Below are 9,834 nucleotides of genomic sequence, written 5' to 3'. Positions count from 1 at the left end.
ACAGCTGCCTGGAGTGGAGGTCTTCCGGGCCAGCTGGGCTTCAAGGCTGTGTTGTGGCCCCAGCAGGTCAGTGGGCTGGGACTGGCTGCTCTCAGGGGCACTGGTGTGAGGGTGGGTTTGCAGGCTTCTGGGGAGATGCAGGTTTGTGTTTGTGCGTGTGAGTACAAGGATGAGGGATGGGCTTGTTTGTGTAGGTATCTCACTTACATCTGTGTAGGAGAGTGTTTCACCCAAGGGTATGTGTTTGTGTGTCTGTGAAAATGGTTGAGTGTCTACGTGTGTTTGTTTCTGTTTGTGTTCATGTGAATGTATGTGTAACAAAGTATGGTATTTCCCTGTATGGCCACCAAGTGTGAGTGGGTGAGTGTTTTTGAGCTACCCACAGTGCATGGCACAGTGAATCGAATTATAAATGTGTACGTGTCCTTGTGAAACTTGGTATAGAGCCTGTTTGCCTGTGATTGTGAGCGTGGAAAATATGAGCCAGGTAGGGGTGATGTGGGCTCCAGGGACTACTGTGTTTTCTCCCTTCCAGAGGTAACGACACCCTGTCATCTCAGCTTGCTGACTCACGGCAGCTTCTTGCTCCCTTGAGCCTGTCTGGACCCTCACACAGTAGCAGCTCTACACCCCGCCAGTCAATGAGGGTGGGGCCACCGGCCCAGGAAGACCTGAGTTGTCCCCTGAGAGCACAGCCTCCAGGAGAGGCCACAGGAGTGGCCTCTTGGGGTGCAGGGGCCATGGGGTGCTTGGTGTGGTCTTATCCTGCTGGGGATTCCCTTGACCTCCACGACTGCACAGAGGGAATACTGAGGCAAAGCCTCCCTCTCCAATAGCCCGCCCAGCTGCCCGCGTCCCTGAGGGTCTCAACTGGGAAGGAATCCTTGATATTTAGAAAGTCGGCGCAAAAGGATTCTCCTAGAGCGCAAAAGGATTCTCCTCGAGCGCTGATTTCACCAAAGTAAAGTGCCGGAGAGGTCCCCGACCTCCAGAATCACGGGGTCGGGGTGGGAAGAGAGCCTCATCCCCTCCATCCCTTCCCACCCAGGGCCAGCAGGTCTGGTTGGAAGTGTCCTGGTCGCGGAGGAGGAACATATATGGTACCAACAGCCACCAAGACCTGAGACGAAAAAGCCGCAACTTCCTCCTCGAGGAGTCCCGCCTGCTTCGGATCTGCCTGTACGGGCTTAGACATGTCGCTTAATGGGGAGGGGGGCTGCATCCCCGAAAGGGGAGGGAGTACTGTAGGTTAATTTACAGCCGCAGAGGCACCTACGGCGCACCACAAACGGAGGTGCTTCCTCTGCCTGACCATCCAAGCCCAGGCATCAGCTTGTTCCCATTTAGAACACGCGCCCCTCGCGCGCGCCCGGCTCTCCTCGCCCCCCGGACTTCCCTTCTCCCCAAGCCCCTTCATCTCCACGCCAAGCCAGCAGGTTTCTGAGCGTAAAGACCTTTGCTCCACGGCCACAGGCACGGCCCGGGCTTCGCGACTGGACCAGCGGCTGCCCTTTCGGCCAGAGAATCTGCCCAGTGCGTCTCGCCTGGTTCTGGGGATTGCGACCACCGCTAAGGAGTCTACCCTTCAGGGATCCTCCAGGCCCGACTTGTTCCCCATCCTTGGCATCTCCAAACACACTACCCACCTTCCGCACACAGCCTCTCGTTTCCTACCCCCATTCCCAGGTAAAGAAAGAGGCAGGTGAGGGCACTGCTCGGCTGGTGGGGGGAGAGGAGTCCCCAAGAGGAACAGGTCCCCTCCTCGCTCCTGCAGGGAGCTTCCCGGACAAGAAAGGGGACAGAGGGCTTTGGGGCAGGAGGTTTCAAAGTATTCAGTCCCTTCACCTTTTGACTCATACACGTTGTGTGTGTGGGAAGGCGCCTCCCGGTTTCCGGGACTCACGGGGCTTCGCTGCCCAAAACGGTCCACCCGGGGTGTCGAGTCCCTGTAGGGAAATCAGACACAGCTGCACTCCCGACTCACGGGCCTCGTGGTATATATCCATATATATATATATATTTATGATTTCTAATTTTATTATAAAATAAAAGCAGAAATATTTCCCGAAGAACATTCACAGGAGGGCACGACAGGGAGACGGCAAGTCCGCGGCTCGGGAGGGGAGGCAGGGTCTACCAGGAGCTCGGTGGCCACAGTCCCAGGAGGAGGAGGAGGGCGCGTGGCGAGACCTCACCAAGACAGAGGCGCAAGAGGCAAAGCGGCGTTCAAGGGGTTCCGCGCCTCCCTTTTCTTTCACTTAAGTTACCAGGCAAAGCTACACCTGCAGCTCCCAGCTGACCCCGGGGGAGGGCCTCTGGAGAAAGCCCGGGTTCAAAGGCCCTGTCTTGTCTTTGCTCTTCCCCCTCCCACTCCAGTAAAGTGAGGAACGGGGGAGGGCGAACAGACCGCCAGGCACCAGGAGAAAGGCCGAGGGGTACAGCCCGCGAGGTGCAAGAGGCTGGCGGAGGAAAAGAAAAGAAAAACAGAAAAACGGAGATAGAGTAATAGAAACCCAGCAAGAGGTGGCAAGCCAGAAGTATAGACGGAAACAGAGACAGTGAAAAGGGGAAAGAAGAAGAAAGGGCAAGGAGAAGAGAGAAGAGAAGGAAGGGGAAGAAAGGGCAAGGAAGGCAAGGGAAGAGAGAGAAGGGAGCGGAAGAGAGAATAGGAGCATGGTGTATAATTTATTCCCTTCCCTGGTTCAAGACCCGGTCCCAGGCCTCCAAAGGATCTCCAGAGCAACTTGTTGAAAATAAATCCCGAACAGAGACTAAACCAGAGAGCCATCCGCCCTGCTCGGGCCGGCAATTCTGCCCGCTCAGCGCGCGGGTCTTTCAGTACCTGGTGGGGCCGCCGGAGCGGGGCGCCCTCCGGACACGGTCCCTCTCAGGTCCCGAGCGCCCAGCCCGGAAGGCAAGCGCGCAGAGGCAGGCGGGGCTCTAGGAGCCCAGGTCCACGAGGTTGGCCGACATGGGGTTGAGGATGGAGTCCTGCAGGCCGTGGTGATGTTGCAGTGGGTCGGCGCCGCCTGCGCCCGGCACGGGCACGGGCACGGCGCTGGGGCCCGGAGGGTGGCCCAGGCTGTGCAGGGACGGCAGCCCGGGGGGCGGCGGCGGGCTGAGCAGCAGCGCGGGGCTGGACGACGGGTGGTCTGGCGTCCCCGACGGCGTCTTCTCGTCCTCTGAGCTGCCTAGCACGGACTTGCCGCTTCCGTTCAGCGACGCAGCCAGCGGGTTGTGGCTGTTGGAGTTGGAGTTCTCGCTGTTCTCCCTGCAAGTGCAGGAGCAAAGCAGCCGCGTCAGCGGGGAAACCGAGGCCGCCCGGCGCCGCGTCGCCGGGAGCCAGAGCCGCCGCGCGTTGCCTGCGGGGGTTTTCGGTGTCTATCATTTTTCTCGGCCAAGCTTGAGGTCTGGTTCTTTCAGTCTCTCCAGACCCGATTTCTCTCTCTTATACCTTCTCCCTGTATCGTTTCTATCTCCCCACTTCTCCTGCTCTTAATCTCACGAATATCTTTCTGCTCTCCGCGTGTTCTGCCCTCCCTGCCCACCCCCACTGAGTGGCTAACTATTCTTTTCCAGAGCAGTGCGGCAGGGGAGCAGGGTTCAGTGGAGTTGCAGAGGAGAGGAACAGGGAGGAAGAGAAGATGCGTGGATTTTCAGATCACTCTTGGCTCCTCAAGCCGGGGTTTGTTGCGGAGAAGTGGGGCCAGGAGAGCTAGGGACCCTAGATTCTAGGCTGAGGGTCCACTCGAAGTTGGGTTTCTCACAGCTCTTCACCTCCCTTTGCTTTTCTCTGCTTGAGGGAAAACCCTGCCTGAGGGACAGGTTCCTGGAGCTAAGGGTCTTTTCCCTCTAGTTCCAAACCGGCAGGCCTTGTTAGGGTTTTCCTTGCTGGGCCTAGGAACGAGGCCCTAAAGATGCAGGACTCCCTTTCCCTGGTGGCACAGCAGAAACTTCAGCTGGGGGCCTGAAGCTGGGGGTGTGGAGGGCAGCTTCAGGGAGAAGGGAGAAGAAAGAACAAAAGGGATTGCTAATCCTGGCCTAGACTTTTCCACCATACCAGAAACTGAGGGACTCTTCAGCCTTCACCTGGGGCCTGGCCTGAGAACTTAGTTCTTCAGGATTCTGGATGCATGCCAGTCTGGGTGGAGGGGGACCTCAGCAGGGAGAACCGACCTCCTGCCCTGCCTTTGACCGACAGCCCCTGCCCAGATTTGGAGATTTGAATTCTTGGGTAGATTCTCTCTTTACTGGCTTCCCAGGGCTTTTTCTTTCTGTTTTCATGGAAGGGAACTTCCCACAGGGCTGGCAGCTGAGTCCTTACAACTCTGGATACCCCAACCCCATGGTCTTAAAGACCAGGGTCAGCCTGAAGCACCCCCCCCCACCTCTGATTTCACTGTTCAGCACCCCCACTCTGACCCTGACCATTCACTCTGGGCTGCACACACCCCATACCACAGACCCCAGGTGTCTTGTTTTGCTGTTACACTCAGGCTGGATTCTGTTCCCACAATCGGTTTCTCTCCCATCTCCCCCTCCAGATTTGGGGTTCGGAGGGGCCAAAGCCACAAGGGCCTCATGGTCAACTGCAAGGCCAGTTCAGGAAGTCCTGGTTTTCCCAGAGGACAAGCAACTTCCAGCCCTTCTGCTGCTCTCAGCTCACCCCAGAGCTACCGACCTACCCGCCAAGGAGGGCAGAGCCTCTGGAGAGAGGAGCTAAGGCCTTGGCAGGCTAGGAAAGGGCTGCTGGGTCCAACAAGGCAGAAAAAGGGACATGTGTTTCTCTTCTCTCCTAGAGCTGACACTTCCTCCCCAAGCCTTTCACTTCTTGGTCCTTTCAGTGCGGGATAAAAGACTTTGCCTATTCACTTCCCTATACAGACAAGGAAAATTCTTCCAGGCCTCTCCATATCCAGGTCATATCAGTAAAATTCCAATCCCAGTCCTGACTCCTAATCACAAAGCATGGAGCTGAGTGAGGCAGACGGGAAGTTCTGGGAAGTGCTGGTGAATTCTCACAGGCGGTCTAAAACCCGCAACCCCATAGTCCTCGACAAAACCCTCTGTCCTCCGACCTTCGGAGGACTAACAGGCCCTGCCTGCTGTGTCCCCCTTGCCTGGAATCCGGGCCTACCGTCTTGCCTTTGCCCCGAAGCTCGCTGCTTCTCCACGTTTGCTCATCAGCGACCAGGGAGTTAGCTGACAACTTCCCGATTGCTTTGCCCGCTTTGGACAAATTTCTGATCTGGTCTCCCGCAAGCGCCTTCCGGGTCAGGCCAGGCTGCAGCAGGGCCCCGGCTGCGACTAGAGGGGTCGGCTTAGGCCTCTCCAGGGGCTGAGCGGACGCCCTGGGACCCCCTCCCTGGAGCCCGGGGTAGCTGGCGCCGAAGCTCTACTTACTCATACCTTTCCTTGGCCTCGGCTGCCCGGTCGCGCTGCCGCCGGTTCTTGAACCAGTTGCTGACCTGCGTGGTGGTGAGGCCCGTGGCCTCGGCCAGCTCGCGCTTCTCGCGGGGTGAGGGGTAGGGGTTGTGAGCGTACCACTCGCGCAGCACGCTGCGACTCTTTTCCTTGAAGCAGTAGCTGGTCTCCTCGCCGTCCCAGATGGAGCGCGGCAGCGGAAACTTGCGGCGCACGCGGTACTTGCCCACCGCGCCCAGGGGCCGGCCGCGCAGCTTCTCCGCCTCGATGTAGTGCGCCTTGAGCCACAGCTGCTGCAGCTTGGCATGGTTGTGCGGCGAGAACTGGTGGCTCTCCAGGATCTTGTAGAGCTCGCGGAAGTTGCCGCGGTGGAAGGCCACCACCGCCTTGGCCTTGAGCACGCTTTCATTCTTGTGGAGGTGCTCGCAGGCGGGCAGCGACCACAGGAAGCGGCCCAGCCGCTCGATGTTGCCGCCCTGCTGCAGCACCTCGCACACGCACGCCACTTGCTCCTGTGTGAAGCCGAAGGTGGGTAGCATGGACATGGTGCCGGCTGAGCCCGCGCCGTCCGTCCGCGCGCGCCCTCAGCGCGCCGCGCCGTCCGGCATGGGCACCTCCCCGCCCGACCGTCCCGGCCAAAAGGCGGGCGGGGGGACCCCTGGCCTGGCGCTGGCTCCCGGCGAACTCCCAGTCACTGCAGTACGTCCCCGCGCCGGCCGCGGGTCCCGCGCCGCTCCGCGCCCCCGCCGCCCGCGCACCTCGCCTGCGCCCTCGTCCAAGCCCGGGGGCCGCCCGGGGCGCCGCTCCGCATGCTCCGCGCCCTCCCGCCCGCCCGCCCGCCCGCCAGCCCGCCAGCCAGCCGCTCCCTCGTTCGCTTCTCGCTCGCTCTCCCTCCCGTCTAGCTCCCTCGCTGCTTTTTTAATAATATTATTCTAAGCGGGCATGAGGCGCGGCGGCCCGCGCCCTGATTGGTCTGGTTATCTGACCCGAGGCCTGCCCGCGCCAGACAATAGTCGGAGTCAAATTATTCGCCATGGAGACGCTGTCAGTCACTGGTAACCCGAGCCCCGGCGGGCCACGAGGCTCCCCCCAGCCGGCTCCGCTGACAGATCGCCGGGCTCCGCGCAAAGCGTAGGGCAGCCGGAGAAGGGAGCCGGAACCGCTCCGAGAGCCTGGGAGGCGGAGAGGGCCGGGCAGGGGCAGGCGGCGGTGATTGACGGGGCGGACGCCCAAAGAGCACGGGAGGAGCTGGACGCGGGGGGGGGGGGGGGCGGAGTGGGGACGCGCGGAGAAGAAAAGGGGAGGATCGAGGTGGGGAGGGAAGAGGGGAGAAGAGAAGGAGGAGGGCTGTTTGAGGGGGTGCCGGGAAGAAGGGGGGGAGTGGCGTGGAGGGAGCCACGAGAGGGAAGAAAGTTTGGGCAGCTTTTTGCAAGGCCCCGCCGGATGTCCCTCGGGTCATCACGCCGCTCCCAGGGCTGCTGTTTGCCGGAAGGATTCTGCCCAGGAGCCGACCAGTGGGGCGGGAGAGTTTGGACGCGCTAGGGCAACTTAAAGATTTGGCTTTTCCTGTTGACAGTGCCCCACCCCCATCCTAGGAGCCCAGGACCCGGGCGGTCCGCGAGGGAAAGGAGGAGGGAGTAAGAGAGAGAGCTGGGGAAAATTTGGCAGTGGCTACAAGAGGACGCTTGAGAATCTACTTCTTGGAGGATCCCGCTTTTCCTCCTTCTCCTAACCGGGCCGGCTGCCCCGCGGCCGGTACCTCCCGGCTGAAAGCTCTCTGCTCCTCGCTGGGCGGGGACTCAGACTTAACCCTACGGGTCCCAAGGCCCAAGAAGCGCCCCGCACTTCCGTGTGGCCTTTACGGAAGTTGACTACGGTGGGCAGCGCCGGTGGTCTGCCCGCAGGGAGGAGAGGGCAGGGAATCTAGGATGGTCTTGGCCCTTCTCCGGTGGGTGGTCGGGGAGGACAGGGTGGAGGCAAGATCCCCCACCTTCCGGCCTCTCATCTCCGACTCGGCTCTGGCCAATTCCAACATGAGAACCGGGTCACCAAGCTCCGGAATGAGGGGCTTAAAAAGGGAATCTTGATTTTTGCTTCTTTGTCAGCCAGCGAGTGTAAACACGTGGTGCTGGTTCTCTGGGAGAAGGGCAGACGAGTAGGTGGGAGAGCTGGAGTGGAAGAGGGGGTGTTGCGGCGGTTTCTACGGATTTGAAAAGCCGGGGGGTTAGCTCCTTCCCCGACTGGTCCTTTCCACCTCCGGTTCCCCTCTTGGCTCTGAGCTGTTGCAGGCTGGAGCCTTGCTGGCTCCCAGTACCAGGACTCAAGCCAAAACAGATCCCCGGCTCTGCCTTCAGCTTAGGACTGTGGAATCTGTATCTAGGCCACACTTCTTGGTTCCTACCCCCTTTAAATTTACTCAGAAGTTTATGCTAGGAGCACCGGAATGGGGACCCAGAACCCTGGGTTCAAGTTTTGACCTTGCTTGGTGTTTCTGAGCAAGGCTCCTATTTCTTCCTCTAACCCTTAGTAACATTTCCCAAAGTTTCCCTCCTGCTCTAGCATTCTGGAAGTCTTCTGGGGGACTTGTGGGCATGAAAGAGTGAAACCCTGGGATTCTCCCTAAGACGTTTGCCTCTGAGGGCCTGTCCAGGTATACTGAGACCACCGTGTTATCAAAGTATGTTCCAAGCCAGTGGCAGGGACAGCTCCCTGTAGAATCTCAGGTGGCATGTTCAGAGCCTGCCTTAGTCTGCTGGGAGGAGCCCTGCTGTGTCCAGGCCACTTTATCCAGAGTTCTGTGTGTTGCCATTCAGAGTTCGCCCCAGAGTCGGGCTTAGAGGATTCCGGAAGACATGGGGAAGTACTTACCCTTGGCTGCAGTGAGGTTCAGAGCCCGCCTTACTGGTCCCAAGGAAGGGCAACCTACTCTTTCCAAGACCTCCTCCTCAGCCACGTGCTTAATGACTGGCAGGCAGGTCTGTGGCTGTCTTACATCTTGGCAAGATCAGGTCCTAACTGTGGCGGAGCACCCTAGGCTGGTGCAGCTGAGTGGGACTGGGCAATAACTTCCTGGTGTGAGACTCTGGGCCAGTTTATGGTCTCCACCTCATTCTCTCTATTAGATGAGGCCTGCGTGATCTTTCATGTCTCTGTTGCTGGAGTGAGTCTAAGCATACTACCCTTTAGAAAAGTGAGTAAACTGCAACCTCAGCCACAGCTTCCACTGGGAATATGCCCCTCCCTGGACCCTTGGAGCTTCAAGATTGAACTTCCTTCAGGACTGGGTCCTGTCCATGTTCAGCTAAGGCAGATTTTCTGGAGCTTCAGACTTACTGTCCCTTCTAGTGTTGCTCTCTTTGTGGCCTCTGGGTGCTGAGCCCAAGGGTCAGACCTGACAGGAGAACACATGTGGCACCACCATCTTGGATAACATAGTGTACACCATATGAAAAGAGCAAGCACAGCAAACCTGTAACATCATTGCCCAACACATGGGTGTGTCTATATGCCACTCATTCTCCCCTTCCCCCATATGTGTAGGACACCGGTTCTAGCAGGTTTGGGCTAGAACCTCTTGCCAGCAGAGGCAGCTGAGCACCTGCCCTAAAAAAGGCTCGGAGCTCAGCTAGGGTCTCTTTACACTTGGCAGCACCCCCTATGACTAGCCCCCTTCCTGACAGCCTTTGCCACAGGACAGAGCACTTGGCAGGTGCTTGGGTCCTCCAGGATTTGATAGATGCCAGCCTGACTCTAAGGCAATCTCAGCCCCAGGTTCCAGTGCTCAGAGCAGCTGCTGGAGAGGCCTGAGGGTGCCAGACACCATGGGTCTACCCCACCCCAATGCAAGGAATCTATGGAATATGCAATCTATCCCTCCCCTAAGACATACTGCACAAATAGGAGAAGCTCCATGGCTGGGGAGGAGAAAACTTTTGTAGACCTGTGGAAATTTGGGCCTTATTGAAATGTCTCCTTTCACCTTCAAGGTGGGCCAGGAGTCCTTTGGGACAGACTTCCTAAAAGGCAGCAGCAGCAGGGATGGATGGGTGAGCTTTAATGAAACCACACTGACTGCATGCCTTTGCCCCTGACTCTTGGTCAGGGACAATCTGGGGCTGGGCACCCATAGATGGCACCCACTGCCCATCCCAGGGGTGGTACATGGCGCAACCTCAGGACTTCTGAAGAAAGGCAGAAAGCAGCGGAACCAGCCTCCCAAGGGTTTCCTTGACTTTGGGTTGGGGCTTTTCGGAAAGAAGGAGCTGCTAGCCGGCTATTTCCAACTCCAAAAGAGACGGAGGTGGGCTCCGTGCCAAACCAGAGGACCAGAACTATTTTCCTTTCCTTTCCTTTCCCTTCCTTTCTTTTCCTTTCCTTTCCTTTCCGTTTCCTTTATTCTTCCAGCCTGTT

General features: G+C 58.6%; 1 protein-coding gene across 2 annotated transcripts; it reads right to left on the bottom strand.

Moving 5' to 3' along the window:
* Positions 1-2,058: 2,058 nt before the first annotated feature.
* Positions 2,059-6,233, bottom strand: SIX2 (SIX homeobox 2). 2 transcript variants are annotated; one of them, XM_057743755.1, is made up of 2 exons: positions 5,410-6,233; positions 2,059-3,271 (listed from the first exon to the last, which is right to left on the bottom strand). In XM_057743755.1, exons 1-2 carry the CDS (start codon positions 5,967-5,969, stop codon positions 2,941-2,943), a joined length of 891 nt encoding a protein of 296 aa, XP_057599738.1. In that variant the 5' UTR covers positions 5,970-6,233; the 3' UTR covers positions 2,059-2,940. The 2 variants fall into 2 exon arrangements, with proteins under 2 accessions (XP_057599738.1, XP_057599739.1); XM_057743756.1 differs by having other exon boundaries at positions 5,545-6,233.
* Between the last annotated feature and the right edge of the window lie 3,601 nt (positions 6,234-9,834).

Source organism: Hippopotamus amphibius, chromosome 7, assembly GCF_030028045.1.
Source record: "Hippopotamus amphibius kiboko isolate mHipAmp2 chromosome 7, mHipAmp2.hap2, whole genome shotgun sequence".
NCBI classification, from domain to species: domain Eukaryota; kingdom Metazoa; phylum Chordata; class Mammalia; order Artiodactyla; family Hippopotamidae; genus Hippopotamus; species Hippopotamus amphibius.
This window is presented reverse-complemented; position numbering and strand designations above follow the sequence as displayed.